At 35.7% G+C, this 19,626-nt stretch overlaps 1 protein-coding gene across 1 annotated transcript in view; it reads right to left on the bottom strand.

Moving 5' to 3' along the window:
• Nucleotides 1-19,626, bottom strand: part of ABCA13 (ATP binding cassette subfamily A member 13) — a 176,157-nt gene that overhangs the window by 139,750 nt on the left and 16,781 nt on the right. Inside the window, exons 11-18 of the mRNA XM_075495780.1 lie at nt 13,709-18,332; nt 12,294-12,400; nt 10,359-10,477; nt 8,889-9,061; nt 7,674-7,750; nt 7,007-7,128; nt 4,248-4,442; nt 2,047-2,211 (exon numbers count right to left, since the gene is read on the bottom strand). Of these exons, the coding sequence (XP_075351895.1) occupies nt 2,047-2,211; nt 4,248-4,442; nt 7,007-7,128; nt 7,674-7,750; nt 8,889-9,061; nt 10,359-10,477; nt 12,294-12,400; nt 13,709-18,332 (5,582 nt within the window). The remainder of the gene's footprint in view (nt 1-2,046; nt 2,212-4,247; nt 4,443-7,006; nt 7,129-7,673; nt 7,751-8,888; nt 9,062-10,358; nt 10,478-12,293; nt 12,401-13,708; nt 18,333-19,626) is intronic.

Below are 19,626 nucleotides of genomic sequence, written 5' to 3'. Positions count from 1 at the left end.
GTATTGCAATTACTACTGACTGGCAGATATTGAGTTTTTACATCAACTTTTATTACACAGTAAGTAGCATACCAATTCAACTTCGCATTTTACAGATATTTTAAAGGTATTTCTTGCTTTTCATTTTGTTTTTCAGACAAAAATCCACACATAATTGACAATTACTTTATTACCTCTTTCATTATAGATGTAATTAATTTTTTTTAAATCAATTTCAAAATAACTTTTTTCAGTTAGAAGTTAATGAAGGAGACAATCTGTCTTACTCTGTGCTGAAGATCCACATATTTTTACTTTAAAAAGCTTTAAACACTTTATTTGGTAATCTTCCTAGGTCACTGAACTACTTTGCTGTTGGTTATCATGAAAATGAAAATCCAGAAAGATGGACTCTTTTGGAAACAGAAGAAAATATTTAAGGAGGAAAGTGTATAAGCAATATGTGCACTTTAGTAGCACACTTATTCAGTAGCACAAGTTTGGCCACTATGGAACAGAAACAAACAAAATAATTTTATAATTAAAGGTATTATTGGAAAGTAGAAAAAATCCAGTTAAACCTGAAAAGGAAAGGATACTTAAAAATAAACAACTTTTACTAGTCTACAAAATGAGAAAAAGTTAGAGACAGAAGAGCCCTTCAAAAAATCAACCATCTGATTTATTAACAAAAGAAATAAACACTGCTTTTTTAAATTCTCCACAAATTATCAGGTGACAAAAACAAACAGCAATTTCTCAAGAAAAAAAGGAAGTAACAAAAACTAAGAAAATAAAGATTGTTTCAGAAAAAGTGACCAAAAAAGGTAAGATGTAAAAAGGAACAAAAATTCCAAGGTTAAATCTATGCTATATTACAGAATATGGGTTGCCATGCAGCAAAGATTAAAACTGTGACCAGATGGCCCTCTGCTGTTCGATTTGTTCCTTTGCAAACTTTTTTTGAACAGGACCTTTTGAGAGGTTCTTCTATCAAATAAGCAACTTCGGGATTTCACTCCAAAAAGAATATTTCATTTGTTTGAAGGAAAGTCTGACACAAACAGAACTAGTTTAAGGAAAGCAGAAAAGATGTAAGCATCTGATGAAAGCCACCTTTCATTGTGGCAGCCAAAGAGCTACCCCAAAGAAGAGATGCTCAACACCAAAACTAATATGCACAGAACAGCATTTTACAACATGCCTCTGTCACACAGATTAGAAGATCTTGAGAAAGATTCATATTACTAGGGAAAACAGTATTTAAGGCAGTGTTTCCTCCGTACTGTAGTCACAAACCAGTTTGCGCTGTTTACCACTGAGGGATCTTTTAGAAGTTTGCAATTTTAGAAGCAGATTCAATCCTAAACTTTCCACACAGAATAGCAAATCCAGAAGGTAATGCCATAGGGGTCAGTGGGTATTCTTATGGAATTGAATCCTGCTTAGAAACAGAAATCTTTTTTCTGAGTTATTTAATACTAGATCCACGACTGTGCTAGCTGTATAGCAACTGCCCTTAAAGGCAGGGACAAAAGAAATATCCTCACTCACACCTCATGCCACCTTTTTTTAAATGTCAAGCAGAACTATCACACAAAAACCTTAAGTGACACAAACAGAAACCCATGGCAGATACAAGAACTGCACATGCTATCTTGAAATCTCATCCTTAAAAAAACAAAGCTATTTTTTTATAAACAAAGTAATAGTCTGCTCATCAAAAAAACCCACAGCATTAGCAGAAAAGGCAAGGCTATCTCCAAATCACAGATAATACATGCTATCATTAATCAGTAGCCTAACACCATATTAACTTAGGCTATGATCTCTTAAGTTAACAGAAAAAGAGATGACAGAAACAACACATCAATAGTCTCAAAATTACTACCAGAGTGCTTGAAAGAGATCAAATGAATCTTCCTAGGGTCTATGGACTCTCTTCTCTCTAAGTTCCCAACTGTCTAGGACACAATTTCTATTAGTGGTCCCCCTTATTAAGCACACATCCCTAACAAAGCACCTCACGATGGGAATTAAGTTTGCATATTGAAATCATACACATACCTGCTGCAATGCAGACATGTCAAGCACACCAATATCTTTAACTCCTTGGAGGAAAACTGGAAGGTTTTCCATGACATGGTGGGCTTTATTGAGAAGAGAGCTGATACTAGAAACCACATCCAGTAACATGTTTAGTACATTGCCTATCTCAGATGGTATCTTAATCTTAGAAAAGAAAGAAAAATCACAACAATAAATTCCAGTTAGAAACAAATTTTAACCTTTCAATGAAACACTAAAATTATTCAGTCTTTTTCTAAAGCCGATTGTACAATGTTCCTGCAAACCATGTTTAACAAAAATCCTTTTAGTATAACTCCCCAGTTATTCTCAAATTCAGCTAAAGAAAAATTCTCTGGTAATGTTAGAACTGGCCTATCAGGAATTAAAATCCAGACAACATGTTTATACCTACCAAGCTGAAGAGAGCTCTCCTACCCAAGATGCTAATGAGGTCTGCAACATCCTGCCCCCTTGGAATTCAGTGTAAATGAGAACTTTTCCTTCAACAGGCTCAAGATGCTCAATGCAACAATTTAATATTTTAAAAATAATTCGTAAGTTAAATTAAATCTAGCAACCACTTTATAGTTGCTTTAGGAATCATATTAGACAGCAAACTTTCCTGTCACACTGTTCCTCCCTTCGCATTTTTCATATGCACTACCTTTTACCTAAAATAATTGTGTGCATTTCGTTCCCTACTTGAGTAAAGTTCAGTTGGCTGTTTGCTGTTTCTACCAAGCAATTTCTGGCACTCTGAATTTTCTTTCTATTTCCTTTTCTTTTATAGGTTATTTAGATTATATGGTAATACAAACCAATTCATTGTTACTTGCCTATGCACGATAATAAAAACAATATAACCTCATTATATACTTTCAGCTGCTTCTTCTGATTATCTTTATTTTATCCACTTTTATTTTACTTCCTACTACAATAATGTCTGTGCTTAATTTTCTTCTCAGCCTTCACCTGCTCTTACACATTAAAAAAAAAAAAGTTAAAAAAATCTTATTCAGTTTAAAAAAATAGCAAAATTTCCATAATAATTTAGGATGACCTGACAACATTTTTTATTCTTTGCTAGGAATTCATTATGCTTCAGTAGGGTTCAATAGAAAAGCCCATCAAAATAAGCACTGTTTTTTTTCTTTTTTTTTTTTCCCCCCTCTAGGTCGGCAGATAATTCAGAAAGTAGAAATCTTTTCTTTTCTCTCCGGTATCTTAACTTATTCTGGTAAATTGTCTTGGTTTTAAAAGTGTGTGGCCAACGTGTTTAACTGGGCATGCAGCATCCAGAACATAACCTGGCATCTACGGCTTTAGAAAAAAATATTCTTCCTCCCAATGTTATAACTATTTTTCAACTATTTGTACTTACAACATCTTATGTTCTGTCAATCAATTACCCCAAAAGAACTGAAATAAATGTCTGCTAACTATCAGAAATCCTATCCAATAATTTTGCTTTTACAAGTAAAAATATTGTCTCACTGAAAACCCACACTAGGTCTCAGATTATCTACAGTTGTACAGATAATACAGTTTTGCTACAGACTTCTGCATCCCCTTCATTATAGTTTTGGCACTGTATTATTCTTGTCAAAGTCATTTGACTTGGGTCATATAAACTATAGGAGGTTTGCCCTTATAGAGAGACTCATCCTGAGAGCTGGAAAAGGTCCTTCCTGAAGGAGCCTCTTGTATTGCCAACATGATTTCTACAGCAAATAAAATGCATTCCAGAGTGCTATGAATTTTTCCTAGAAAATAATTTTGTAGTTCTTCTAATGTGAGCTCCTATGCTTGTTTTATTCCAATGATGCCAGATCAGTCTTCCACACTTACAAATTAAGAAATGACTAATTGCATGAACTGCAAACTTTGCTGAACATTAATAAAACTATGTCTTCGACCTCCTGTGTTTTCTCTAAAGCTTTCATAATTAACTCCTCAGTGATAATTTTCCTGAGGAAGCAAGAAATAGAATACAGTAGCATCTACAAACCCCATTCTTCAACTGTTGTGTTTGCTTTGTGGAGCTAAATGAAGACAAAAAATGCCACGTCTCCAGTGTTTGCTTCCACAGAGAAAGAACATCTAAAGAAATAATAGAATTACTCATTTATCTAACTGCACGCTTTAGACCACCTTCAAAAGAAATGCATAAGAACTGAATGCTTTTTTTCCCATCTTACCTTGTAAACAATATGACGTAAGTTCAAATTCTGTATAATCAGTACAAACATGGTATACAAATCCAGTGCTGGTAAAGAACACAATTCTTTCACTACCAGGGACGTTTTACTGTTTTCAGGTAGCTTTAGCAGCAGGCTAAGTAATTCTTCATCACATCTTCCAGTTAAAGCTACCACAAAGGCACTGTAAAAAAACTATCATAATGGTATGTATCAGATGGTATGTTCTTACTTTATATTCTATGTACATATAAAGAGATTAAATATATTTCTTATAAAGATTTACTTTCATTTGTGAACAGGTCCATCATTCATTCTATGAGCATTCATACCATAAGCCAGCATATTTGCAATGCTGAACAGGCCCATTCTACCAGATACACACCTTTGTTGCAGAAACACCTAAAGATCAAAATCTAGGTGTATGAACCACTAAAATCAAACAATACGGACCTTCCTTCTTTCAGAGGACACACAAATTTAACAATTAGGGATGCCTATATGGCACAGTGTTCACTCTGAGCCAGCTCACATGTCTCAGCTCAACACTCCTTTGAAGTGTTATTATTTAATAGTGGATGAAGGGACAAATGCCTAAGCAGACCTTGGGCAAGACTACAATAAAAACTCCTTGGATAATGATGGTTTGTTTCTTCCTACAAAAATGTCACATCAAAAGAGAAATGCTTGCAGCCCAGATATCTCAGGAGTTCTTGGCTACCCTTTCTCCTGAAATGCCTAAAAGAAAGCAAATGGCAGCAAGTCCAGAAAATTTACAAGTTCGGAGCCTGTAGGAGCCAAAGTAGAGTACTCAAGGCTCCATTGTACTCCTTAGGAGTGAACCTGCCTGTACTGCCTCCGCTGAATGCATCTGTAGCTAGTAATAGTGTGGGAGAGGATCCCCAAGAAAATCAAATTAGGAGCCAAAGTTGGTCAAAATATGCAATTTAACTCTTTAATTCCTATGAACATTTTAATTTCCAATTTACTAATTTGACTTTTGGATTTTTATTCTGGAACAGAATTTTGCCTTTGTGATTCCAAAGGATTTCCCATATATTTAAATATTCACTTTTTTTGTGCATGTACAAGGAACAGAATATGAATATAAATACAATTCTGCTAGCAGCATAAAAGGGTACTGATTTGGACTTCTTGTTGTGGAGGAAATTTGACTCTGTGATACAATTTGAAATTTATTTCCTCATGCCCTGCATGAATATCACCATTTCAGTCCAGTTTTAACCCATTCAGTGTTTTATCCACTAGATTAAGTCCCTCTGAACTTTCCTTGCAGCTTTGTGAGTACCAGAGCTAACCCAAACTCCTATGTTCAGTAAATGAATGCTTATAGTGCTTCAAGTCCTCAAGTTACAAGTTTTGAGCCGTTTCAAAACACTTAATCACATGGCAATGAGCATGGCCAGAGCACAATATTGTGGTAGAAATTAAGGGTAAGTGCAATAAGCACAAACAACTCGCAGCCTTACTCTTACCATTCCAGAGGCAAGCACAGTAGTAGTATACATTCACAGAAATACAGGACTGCAGTGGGCCTGCAGCTACTATTAACGTTATCAGACAGTGGATGTATATACCATAAACATAATGGGCATGCCTCAATTATAGCTTAAAAGAGTACTTGTGCATCTTGCATAATCAGTAAGAGACATAGGCTTTAATGTTCCAGTTGGACTGGGGGAGGATTTAAGCACTTAAGCAAAAAAAAAAATTCTGTATAGATATGCAAATGTGAGATGTGGACATATATCTAAATACTAAATAGGACTTTGGCAAAAAATAAGGATAGAAAGTAATTTGAAAATTCAGTCAATTAGCATTATTATTCCGAAAGATCAAAGGTGCACCAAATCCTATTTGGTGAATCTCTTCCAGATGACTTCTCTCATTACCATTTACTAGTATCAAAATAACAATCTAACAATGAATGCAGTCACACTGCCAAAGAAGCAGAAGAACAAATCATCTATAAGTAGTTATGGTGGTCTGAACTGCCTTTTTAATAGCCACACTTTTCACGAACAAAACTTGCAACTGTTTCTGCAAGTGGAGCATCAGTGACACCCAGTGGCTGTTTGATTGAGCTGATTAGTTTATACCAAATGTACCCCCCACTCTTTTCAGTCATACAAACATTAACAGGAGAGAGAATCTGTAATTTAGGTGGCATTTTTCATGATTTCTACTAATCACTGGGATCACAGGAAACAACAGCAATGATAACACACACAGTCCTTCATTTGGAAAACTTACACAATCCACCCTTTAGACAATACTCAAGAGACAACAATAAATAAAGTGGAGGTAAGGCAAGATACTGGTAAGATAATGTAAGAACAATGAGGAGCACATGAAGGAATTAAAAAAAAAAAAATCAGCCAACTCCGTACTGCAAGGATCAGAGGTGGGAAGATACAAAATGATTTCTCCAGGAACCCTCACCTTTTCTATAGTACCAAGACAGCAAAGCTCAAATTCCACGTCAGCACAAGGGGGTAAAACACTGCTGAAAGTAATGAAGCGGTGCCATTTAGACTAGAAGACTAGTGCTACTATAGATTGATCTCCTTATGCTTCACATTATTATTTTGAAGTCCTAAATCTCACAAAATATTCCACATAGAAGTGACAAGTGAAAATGTAAGATTCCACACAAACAAGGTGGTTTGTTTTGTTTCAGTTAGCACATCAGGCTATAGGCTGACCCATTAATTTAACACCTCTTTTCGATCTTTTACCTTTGAATGAGAGATACTGGCTTCCAGGATGGTACTGATAATTTCTTCAGAAATATTGACAGAAGAACCAATGTCCAGCCTCAACTGAGTAAGATTCTGCACACACTCTTTGACTTTCACATCTGGAAGAGAAGAAAAATAGTGCCAGCAAGTACCAATCTGCTTAATTAAACTGCCCACAGATTGTACCCTTTTTGTTAGATTTATTCTGAGGGGCGATAAAGGATGCAAAAGCTTCATATCATGTAATTCACTTCTACTTCAAATGTAAAGGTCACTCTCCTGGCAGACTGAAGGGCTTGTGTATCTGTTTGCATTATCCTGTAAGAGCACAGGTTATTCCACATCCCTGTATTATGAGAACATCTGAAATTAGTGAAGCAGCCTTTAGCCCTTTAAGATTTTCTTCTTCCACTAACTTAAGTCCCCTCTTTTTTCTAATGAGTCCCTGCATCTTATTGGACAGGGTCTGACAGGGTAAACTATGCTGTCCTGTGCCAACTCAAGAACATATATGTGAACATGTGTACAATGAAAATATATTGCATTAAGTCAGTAGTCTCCATGTGCAGTATCCCTTTAAAGTTTGAAGAACAATGAAAAAGTTATTGTCCTGCAAAATTACACAGCAGTGACTTGTAAAAAAGTGAAGAAAACTGGAACCCACCATTCAAAAGATTAAAATTGCTGAGAAAAGCTGCTGCTGGATTTTCTGACAACTGTAGCTCCAAATTTTCAGCCACCCTGAAATGATAGCCTTAGTTTCACAAGTTATCAGAACTAAGTCATTGACATTACTATGTATAAAGAGTAATGTGAATAGTGAAACAGTCACTAAATGAGGCAAAAGGGTCACATTATGGTCTACGTGCACACACTGTGCATGCAGTAAGCAACTCTACAGACCTTCTCATGCTGTATCATCGTATTTCATGCCTAAATGAGATTGCAAAAGTAGATATCTTCCCATGATGGCTAAATGCCCTAGTAAACAGTAGCTTATGGAAAAGCACAGGTCTAGCAATGTCTCGCTTCCATGTTTCTTACTGAACATATATTTTTAAAACCTAGAGATACAAAGCATTGCAGTTCAGAATGAATAAAGTCTATCTAATTGTAATTTAAGTAATAAAGAATATACGCACATCAGATATTATTTACCATTCAAAAACTGGACATGAGTCTATGGTCCATAAGAGCAGCATCTAAGCTCAAGTTCTTCTGTATTATTACTATAATTCACAGAGACAATTCAAGACCATTATGAAAATAATCCAACAGTCAAACCAGTATAGCAACAATTATAATAAGGACCACTTCTAACTGACAGCAAGTTTGAAATACTCTGTAGTAGCAGTTTTATTCATTTACTTAAAATCTACTATTTTTCCTCAAGGGAATAGCTAATATCTGAAATTATTTGGCTGTCAGTTTACAAGCACCATCCTGTGTTTCTGACTGTTTGAACTGATTTGAATATTTAATGCTTTGCAAAAGATATCCAGTTGCTGAGAGGACAAGGCCACAGCAAAAGAGCTTTAAATAAAAAATTAAGATATCAAAATTTTGACCTAATTGAGGTCATGGAAAATTGAAAACTTTCTTAGTTGTGATTCAAAGCATTCTCCTTGTGGAGCAGCAAGATCTGCTGCAAGGGCTCAGCAAAAGTGTAAGGGGTTTTAGAAATATCCAGAATTTTGCTAAATTATTTAAATAATTTGTGCATTGTATCCTCTCAAATTTCAGTTAAATGAACAAAGCTTAAAGAGACTTTGATAAACAGTATTTCTCCTGTATTTACATAATTCAGAACACAGACCTATGCACAAAATAAAATCTCTAACAAGAACTGTTTGGGGTACTAAAATGTAAAAGGCTTTACTTTTGCAGTCGTCTCTGTATGTTCCCCAATATTAGTTGACATTCACAGCTGTCATTGCTGGTACTCTGCAAAGCTCTCAGGAAGCTTTCCAAAGTATTGGAAAGTTTTTGGTTTATATATGCTATACTCTCACAATCCCCCTTGTTGAAAGCAGGCCACATTCTTTCAATATCCTGCAAAACACAGTGATCATATGGTTAGTGAATTCATGAGATTATGTTATTGCTTGAAGTAGCAGGTCTTAGTAACTAGATGATGCATATTTGCAAATGAGAATATGGGTAAGGTAATAGTCTTTTACTCATTGTATTTGTAATTGAAAATGGGCGAGAGGTTTTCAAGAACCAAGTAATTTTCAAAGATTTGAGTTTTGGAAACAACCAAAAATATTTGTGAATTTGACCTAGCCTATCAAGGAGATTCATCCATTAACAGAAATGCCAACATTTTAATTTGAAATCTAATTTCAAAATGAAATGAGCTTTTCTTTTTTCTATTTTAGGCTGACCATTTTTATCTTTTTCCCAAAAAATTTGTTCTAAACAACATCAGTTTCCATTCAGCAAACCAAAATATCTGGACACTCATATCCACAGTTTTTCTTGCGTTATGCTTTGTGTAGTATTCACTTTTATCTTTTCTCCTGACCATTCATATTTCTGGTTTTGCAAGTTTTTTTTAATATTTGCAGAAGTAGGTCATAGAATGGTGGTGACAACAGAAATGCATTTGTTCCGCAAAAGTCTACTTTGAGATATGAGTGATGCCTCTGACATCTGTTTACCTTAAAACATTGCTGTTCATATCAGCAAAATGTCCAGGTAGACAAACTAGCAGAGCTGTTTCATAAAGAGGAGGCAAATTCTATACTAAAAGCATGACTTCAGTATTTTGTCTGTGTGTGCATGCATGTGTGAGCTACCCAAAGGCCTGCTTCCAACTCTGGATGAGTCTCTAAATGCCAAATGTTACTCTCTCCTGCTGGTAATTTCATGCACTGTTAAAAGAAAAACAGACTGACCCCAACTGGTAACCACAACTGCTATTTTAGCTTGAATGACTCTGGCCAAGAAGTTTATTTGTATCTAGCTTGTTTTCACAACTGTTCCTGTGAAGATTTAAAAGTATAAATGTACTCTGATTCATGAAATTACCAGTATCACAAAATTTAAAGGAATTAAAAATGGGCTGCTGTTTGGTATTGAATGCCAATCTAGTTATTCTAGTTACAGGAATTCTAGTAATTCTGGTTATATTTACAGCTTTCAAAGCTCACCAGTGTTTACTTAAGGAATTCCTTCTGGGCATCAAAAGCATCAGAGCTATACCCACACAAACCTCAGCTTTCTATAGCCACTGTGGGGACTCATCATTCAGACAGTAGGAAAAAAAAAAGAAGAAATTTCCATTAGTTTCCAAAGTTCAATGCATGTTGTAAAGAACACTTGTAGGTGTGCAAACCACTCAAACCTGATAATGCTCTTGAACCAGAGTGATTCCTTCAATGACAGAGAGGATTAAGTGACTCGTTAATCCATCTTTACACTTTGTAACAACACAGAAAAGGTTGCCAATGACAACTGGTTCTTCTGTAAGAGAAAATGTCCAGGCTTAATCAATTAAAAAAATAAATAAATTACTGTAATCAGATCAAAAGTTAATCAAATAATAAAGGACAGAAAAGCTTTTAAAAGCAAAGAAAGTCCAATGTGTTAAGGCTCGGAGAAATATTTCTGGCTAAATTTATTTATCATTGCAAGAAGGGCTACTTTGATTCGATTTCCATTACTCTTCTCCATTACACTTTCCTGATCAATAACAACAGCAGTACCTGCTACACAGCCAGCGAAGAAAACTTCATTTTTGCTCTTTGTGAGCAAGAAGCATAACTCTGAGAAGCTGTGTATATTAACCACATCTACCTCCTCCTCAGGGAGGCTCCCCTGATCCTATTTCCCGTGGAGACATCAGGATGTTACCCTCCAGTGAGTAGTAACTTTCAAACCCTAGCTGCAAGGGGAGGGAAACAGCATTACATAGACATTTTGCATATCTAGGGATAAAGAAGCCATGTAGGGGATATTTATCACCTGATCATCCATGGAGGAAGTTTTTACCCAAGCCTGCGGCCCCCACATCCCTGAAAAAAGTTTGTTCCCCTGCCTGTAGTGGGTTTATACATGGCATAGCAGGGAAGGAGTTTGGCTTGACAGTTGCATTCTGGTTTATGGAAGGATCAAGTTCGTTATTTCCCCCATGGTTTTTTCCTTATGTTTGGTTCATACGTCAAAAAGGAAGAACAATAAACATTCACGTGTTATGAAACATCCCTATGACCAGAGCATTGAAACAAGAGTAACAACAATTTTGTTCCTTAATCTCAGTTCTCTCAGTAAATAGACTGTTCTTCAGAGGTCAAAGACAGATCCCAGGTACCTGGCACACGTTTTCAGGATCACTTATTCTGAGCGCAACATTTCTACTGTTTTACTCTTTGGGAACTACATCAGTCACAGGAGAGTGGAGAAGATAGTCAGAATTGGGTTGTAGTCACATCTTATGTTTTGTTTGGAAGTGGAGTTGGCATAAGACATTAACAGTCTCATTCCTTGCTCTACTTTGCAAACAATTCTGGGCATAGTAGGGTTAAAATATGAAGTTTCAAAAGCAAAGGCCTTGGTTTCCCCAAAGAAAACATAATATGAAATTACACCCTTAGGTCAATACAGAGCCTTTCTTAAAGTGCTCATCTTGGGGGCTTATATGCAAGGAATAAAACAAGCTTAACACATTAAAATTTGAACAATTTGTTGAAGGTGAAGTTATTCAGCTACAGTTAGCCAATCCACTGGCTCAACATGGCCAGAAGTGGGGGTGCCCCTTCCTTTATATAATTGCCCCATTTTTCCTTTCTGTCAGCTATATGCTGCCTTGTGGCAACTCTGGCTCATTAAAAAACAACTCTGTGACTTCACTCAGTTCACTAACTTGGCAGAAAAAGATCCAGTAAAAAAGATAAGACAAAACCCAAATGTGTATACAGTCTTCTGCTGGGTTTGTGAGTCAAATCAAAAAAGGAAGAGGTCCTGGTGCGTCAGAGTAAGCCCAGGAGAAAGGGAAAGAGCACACGGCTAAAAATGAGAGAAGAGGAGCTGCAAGACCTCCTGCTTCCACTGAAAGTTTGAATCAACATGATCACTCCAGAAAGAAATCATCCTTTTATGTGATCTGCATAAAAATTTTTCCTGTGCCTTTGCTGGTTTAATTTCCAGGCATCAGTATGCTTACCTTGCTTGGCATCACCCAAATTAATTTATTTTTACAGAAGGTTGCTCAGAGTAAAGCCTTAACATTATAGTACTAACACGTATGATGACCCATACAGTCACTACTGTGGTAACCAACCTGAAAAGATTTTAAGAACATTCAAAATGGTAAACTGCAACTTCTGCAATAGTAGGACACTAGCAGGGTATAAATATTTCTGAAGAATCTTGCAGATTTCAGATGCTCTGTAGAAAGATTAATAAGAAAGCATTATTTTCATAACAAGGGTACCACAGAAAATTTTCAAAAAGTGCCTACGTACGGTTGCAATCTTCAATGGACCATATAAGGATTTCAATATTAACAGTTACTACATTTCTCTGAGCTATTTCAAAATCAAAACATAATATTTCCATGTAAAAAAAAAAAACCCAAAAAAACCCCAAAACAAACAGGTTTTCATCAAGGGAGCAAGTCATCAGCTTTCTTAAGGCCTTAAGAGTGCTGGAAAGTACCTTAGCAAAATAAGAAAAATCATAAAGGCTTCAGAAATACTGAGAGCCCCACAGCATATATTGGCTTGATGGCAAAGAGCAGAATGCTCAAAATCTCTAATAATAATCATTTGGGGAAAATAAACCACTTTTCTAGTATTTGCTTTTGATTTTTCAACAGATTTGGCTAATACCTGGCCCTGCTGACCACTGGTTTTATATATTTGCATAAAATTAATCCTAAAGGTCTAAATACCACATCAGAGTCATGCATCATAGGATCAGTATCTCCACCAGCAAGACACCTTAGAGCTGTTTGGAGAAACCATCTTGTGGGATTCAGTAAGTATTACGTAAATGCAGCAACTCCAGTCTAGCAATACTTTTGTTAAATAAGTTTTCAGTAAACATTTTCCTGAAGCAGAGTTTCCTCTGCTGCTGGATTACATGTGATTTTTCTGACAAAAAATGATCTTGGGCTCAAGATTCCTTCAGAAACTGTATTTGTTAAACTGAACAACTTAACTCTATAACCATAGCCCCAAAAGGGTCATCTTGTTTGCATAAGTCATCAGCAAATTTAAGTTGAAGCCATTTCAAATACAGTACATCTACATTTGGATATAGAAAGAAAATTAAAAAAGGCAAAAAAAACCCCTAAAAACACCACAAAATATCAGTCCCAAGCATTCCTTAATATTTAGCTCCACATCCAAAATGACTGTTGTCCACCAATAACTGGGGGTCCAGTGTTCAGACCTGCAAGGATTTTAAAACACTAGTATCTTCAAATATTTGGTTCTATAATAGTTCCAAACAAACCACCTCAAATATCCATACAGATGACTAAACACATCAATAACCTGGTCCATACAATATAATGTGATACCAAATATGGCTGGTCTTAACACTATAAGTTGATACAAAATATTGTTTTATTCAAAGGCACAAATCTGAAATGAAACAGTAATTAACTTAAAAGTTTTGAGCTTTTACAAACAAAGACCCCTTCTGTCATTGTCAGCACACTGTCAAAATGAGTACATAGAAAACACTCACCTCATTTCTGCCATTATATCCTTATGCAAATCCTTTAGTAAGAAGGTTATTTTGTTCCTGTCATGTCCTGTGGTAGACTGAAATATCATTTGCAAGATCTCTTGCATGATCTCCAGAGTTCTGTTTTGGGACTGAGTAGAAACTTCTCTATATTGTGCGTTATCAAAAAATGAATCAATGAAGTCCACTATCTGAAGCTCAGTATTGTTTGTGTGCAGAGCTTCTTCTGTAACAGTAAGATCAGCAATTATATGAAGGAGACTGTTTAGCAAAACTGAATTAGCGGTACGACTATTATTCAAGTTTTCTCTGCTAAGATGACCATCAACAAACAACACACCAGCGTAATCTTCCTTAGACTTATTTTGGAATAGTTCCAGAAAGTCAATAATGTCTTTGACAACCAGCATTAGGTCATTCGATGAATTTTCATCAGCCATAAGCAGAATTAGAGCATGCATTATTTTAGAATAGTTTTTATTGTTACACTCACAAAGAAAGCTGTTCACAATCTCTTGTATGTCTTCAAAATTTCTTAATATAGCATCTACAGATGATGTATTAAACTTCTGTATTAAAGCATCAAGAGCCATTGAAGAGGACTGTCCAGTGGCTAACCTTAGTAATTGAAACTCTTGGTCTATCACTGCAAGTAAGTGTCTAACATTAAAATTCACCAATAAATCTTCTATGCTTGTAACTATAGGAAACCAGAAGTTCTCAAAGTTATCAGATATATTACTGTTTCCATTTAAAGCTGATAATATCATAAGCATTGAGTATGTCTGGTTTCCAACAGAAGACAGCATCATTAAAGGCTGAATTACAGAAAGAAAAGAAAGGACAGGTTCTGTATCCAGGAGTCCAGAAACTTCACTGGTCATATTCTTAACATTAGTAAGAACAGTCTTTATAAGTGATGTTTTTGAATGTCTGTTCCAACTTAGCCCACCATAAAGATCATCCAGCTGTTCAAGAACACCTTTGGCCATCTCCATTTCTGCCACTGGCATACTGCCCAGTGTTTCTACAATTTGTAAAGCCACTTGTCTCTTCAGTGTGGAAGAGCAATTGACTGAGTATGTATTATTCACCTGCAGTGGCACAGCATAGAGGGACAGCTCATTCCAAAAATCTAGCAGCTCTTTGAGAACTGAGCCATTTACATGATGGAGCTCAGAAAGCTTCAAAAGAATAGAGTTCCATTCTTTGATCTGATGAAAAAAGCAAGTCAGATTGCGAGTGATATCCATCTGAAAGTCTTCCATAGTGCATGAGGAACTATCCTCCAGAGTGATGAGTTTCAGCTGCTTAATAACTTCGATGACTGCATTGTAACTAAGAGTAGAATTGCTATGCACAAAGTCACAAGGTTTAAAAGTGGGATCACTCTGAGGTGTTGCTGTTGTGAGAGTCCAGCAGAATGCAGCAGAAAAACAAAGTGAGGCCTCTGCAGGTTCATCAGACATATCTGTCAGTGTCTCCAGTAACATTAGAAGACTTTCTACTTGATTAGAGAACTCCTCTTCTGTAAACATTGGCATTTTTGCTTCCTGAGTCAGTATGAAAGCATATACTTCAGTTAGTGCTTCTGTGATGTTTCCATGAGCTAACTTTTCTGTAAGGCTGATGACATTGAGGAGGAAACGGAACATCTCTTCTACATCGTAGAGCTCATCTTGTTCAAAGATCTGTGTTATTTGCCATAAGCCAGTCAGGTTCCAATTACACGAATTGTTCTCAAATGCATCCCACAAGTCTGTTAACATTCCTAACTCAGAGTTCTCAATATACAAAGGTTTGATATTTTTAAAGAAATTATCTAGGCTCCTCTGGACATGTTTGAATTGACTTATCAAGAACTCAACATCCATGTTACTCATATTTTGCACCAAGGCTACCATATGCTTTAGAAACTCTTTATCATCTCTTAACGGAAAGCCAGTAAAACTAGAAGACTTGAAAATGTTAAGTGCCTTCCTTACCAGTTCAGTATTCAGAGCTGCTGCTTCTGTCAGTTTCTGGAGAAATGTTTTGTGTTCACCCCGCAAGCCTGAGTCAAGTTCACTAATCACATATTGAAAGAACTCCATCAACAAACTGGTATTTTTCTCATGCAAGAAAAGTTCAATCTCAATATCCAAATGAGAGGAGCTGTTTTCTTGGATTTCAGAAGTTTTATTTTTGAGAAGAGTTGGAATTTCTGCCAAAAGTTCTACTAATGAAAGCTGAACATGGCGAAAAGGATTAAGGAACATCCTCGAAGTCCTGTTTAATCCGTGGATTGACTGACTAAAATGGGTCTGATTTGATGTATACTCTGAATGCCCCACTAAATCATTGACAACCATTTGTATTTGCCCTCCAGAGTTATTTAAAAGTGTAAAAATAAATTCAAGCACACTAATGTCATCTTTTACATAAAAATCAGGAAGAATAAATTTTAAAGTTTTTGCTATAATATTGAAATAAACATTTACACAAATCACATCAGAACCAGTTAGGGAACATTCAGGGAGTATCAAATTAAAAATCAAATTAATGAAGTCCACCATGCTCATTAGTTTAGCATCTGTCTCAATGCTTCCCAGAGATTTCAGGAGAAATAAAATATGTTTTGCACTTTGAAGGTGGGAAAGTGACTTGTATTTTTCACGGAGATTACTTAATCCACGTATCCATCTGCTACAATCCTCTGCTCCATCCACTGTACTATAAAAGTTTAGAAAGGAATTAAGATGAGATGAAAAATTTGTTTGTGAATGGCTTATGTCTTTCAGAGTATTGTCCAAAATTAGTTTGGTAATATTCTGGAAAATGCTGATACAAACCATATATTTGCCTTGAGGTACACTTTTAAAGAAAGCAGTTGTATCTTTTATCTCAGTGAGAATAATTCCAAGTTCCTTTTGGGAGAGCTTGAGAATAGTAGAAAGGGAATTTCCAATGGAAAATACACCAGCACCCCTATCTTCTCCCTCAGATCCTCCTGAGATGAAAGTATCAAGCCAAGAATTCAAAAAATCTCCATTAACAACCTCGAGCATAGATTTCTGCAATTCAGTTATCATGACTCCCATCACTTCTAAAACACTTTCTAAACTGTTACCTTTAAGCGAGCTTGTGACATCAACTGCATTGTTAAACATGCTTTGAAGATTAGCAAGGAAAGCTTCAAAATCTTTCCAGTCATTTAAATCACCATCTCCTTCAAATATGATTTTTAATAGATTCATTGCTGCTGTTGTAGCTTCAACAAAAACCATAGCTGTATTATTGCACAGTTCGTCATGAGTTGTATTTAAAAGACTTTCAGAGAGATTTGCCAAATCATTTCTTAGACAGACAAAAAAGGTTGAATTCAAATTTAAGATTTTGGATGCTTCTTCAAAAATCTCTGTCCAGGTTTGAAGCCATGTAAAAGTGCAGCGCAAAGCAGAAGGCACACTTACCTTATCTCCCAAGTTTGTTATATTAGACAGAACACTGTCCAATGGAAGCAGAAGTAAGTTGTAAACCTCTGCTGAATCATCTACAGAAGAAATGTTCGATAGATAAAAATCAATGCACCCATTATTTACCAGGCATTCTGGGGAGATATCAAGAAACTGTTCCAAATAACAAAAGGCAGCTGTTTGGACCTCTTCGTCTATAAACAAAGCTTTAAGGCTACTCAGAGTACTATAGACAACTTGCATCTCTTTTTTTCCTTTCTGTGCAAGAGACTGGGCCTGAAACTCTGTGTAGTTGTAAACAATTAGTAACTTTTCACAGAGAGACTTACTGGTGAAGTTCCAGAGAAGATCAAAAGTTTCAGACAGAAAATCAAAAACTCGATCCCTATCTTGGAAATCATGCCATACTCGAAAAGATGAAATATCTTTTGAAGTCTCATAAAGAAATGTTAACAGAGTGCTATTGCTTTCAATATTTAAGACCAGATCATCATTCTGATACAGAGAGAAAAGAATTGGAACAAGTGAAGCCACACTAGTACTGCTTAATTTTTGTATGTTTTTGAAGAAATCGTGCACAATTTCTCCTAATGCTTGTACTTTATATATAAAAGTTGCATTTGAGAGTAATAAAGAGGAGGCATTACTCACTCCATGAATTGTGCTGAAAGACATGTTGACATGATCATCAGTCAATAATCTGACCTCATAGAGATTCCTTAGGAAGTTTTCACTTAAATGTTTTAGGTGGTTCAAAGCAGCAATATTTAACTCTGGCCAATCAGTCAGGATATTCTGGAGCAAGAGCATACTTCTATTATGGATTTTATTTTCTGTAATGGAAAATACAATTCTAGATAAGGTCTCCCATACCTCCTCCTCTTCCACTTGACTCAAATGAGACAGCCTAGAATCAAGTTCATAGAATACAATTTTCACTATATGCCAGAAAAATTCTGTCTTCTCTTTCATCCAGAATCTCTGAAGAGGCTGGAAATTTTTTCGTAGCTCATTATGGAGTTCAGAAACTGCAAGTGAGAAATTGGTGGCAGATTTCTTCCCCTCAGCAAAATTTTTCATCCATATAATTGTATTATTCAAGACATTTTTGATTAGAGACTGGTTTGAAGAAGCTGAGAAATCAAGCATTATAATTTCTTCCATGATTTCTACAAGATGAAAAAGATGATCCATTTCCCTTTCACCAGAAACCCATAAGTTTTCTTCTCTCTTCAAAAACTCTTTGAAAGATGTCAAAATCCTGAAAAATTAAGCACCAGTTTTTTCTTGTTAGTTATCTAGCAGGCAGACAAGAATTGGTTGAATGTCTATTTTATAATTTTAGAATATAATTTTATTTACTTAATTCAAAGAAAGTTCAAATATCATTTAAATAGCAGTCACAAATTAATCACCACAAAACCTGAAATAGCACAAATGACAATCACTTTGGTTTTCAAAAATGTGACAAAACTCACTGAAAAGTCACAGCCACATTCAAATCAAAACCTGAATGCAGGCAGCTGGGTTAAAGAAGTGTGCATTTATCAGTAATTATAATCAAGCTTGTAAGCCACGAAGAGTCAAACACCTTTAATTTAAGTACATCACATTTTCAGCTGCTGAAAAGAGCAAAGCTTTTATGCTCCACAGACTAATTATTTTATAGAAAGGAACTGATCAATAAAATCGATCAAAACCTCTAATTTTCCATGAGTTCTGAAGAATTTTTTTTGTTTTATCATAATTATTGAAAGCCAAAACATTCCAGTTGACCGACTGATAGCTGAACACTGCTACTTGAATATCTAGAAAAAAAAACCCAAACATGAAATCACAGTGAAAATCGGAATGCTCCAACTGATGTTTCCATTGTGTCAATACTATTTATCAAAAGAAAAAATGTTTACTAGCTCTGTAAGACTGGTCAAGATTGAAGTGCACGGAAAAAGGAGAATTCCAATGCAAAGGTCTCAAGTTGAAAATAACTTCTCCTTAAATATGTCTTCTTTTAATAGTTAAAAAGCAGAACACCACACACCAATAAAAAGCTTTGTGAGGGAATTTCTGTGTCAGTTACTGGAATGGCTTCTACAGGAGAGAAACCAAGATGTCAAGCATTGGCAAAAAAAGCATTCCTCATGTAGAATCTCTTTCCTAGACCTATTCAAGTCAAAGAAATACCTCTGCTTGTATAGCAAAGAAAACCCAAACAAGTCAGGTGATTTTGTTAGTACTACTGTGTAGCGAAAATAGTGCATACTCTGGAAACAGTATTTAACACCAAATCCAAATCCTTGCCCTAGCAAGGATCTGCATTGTCTGCATTGATCTTTATAACAAAGTTGGAAAAGAGCACAAAAGAAAAAAGATTGAACATTCAAGATATCAATTTGCATTCTACTCCTTAACTTCCATTTTGTTTTTACTGTAGATACCAAGAATATCTAAGATTTTGAAAAC

Source organism: Mycteria americana, chromosome 2, assembly GCF_035582795.1.
Source record: "Mycteria americana isolate JAX WOST 10 ecotype Jacksonville Zoo and Gardens chromosome 2, USCA_MyAme_1.0, whole genome shotgun sequence".
Taxonomy (NCBI): domain Eukaryota; kingdom Metazoa; phylum Chordata; class Aves; order Ciconiiformes; family Ciconiidae; genus Mycteria; species Mycteria americana.
This window is presented reverse-complemented; position numbering and strand designations above follow the sequence as displayed.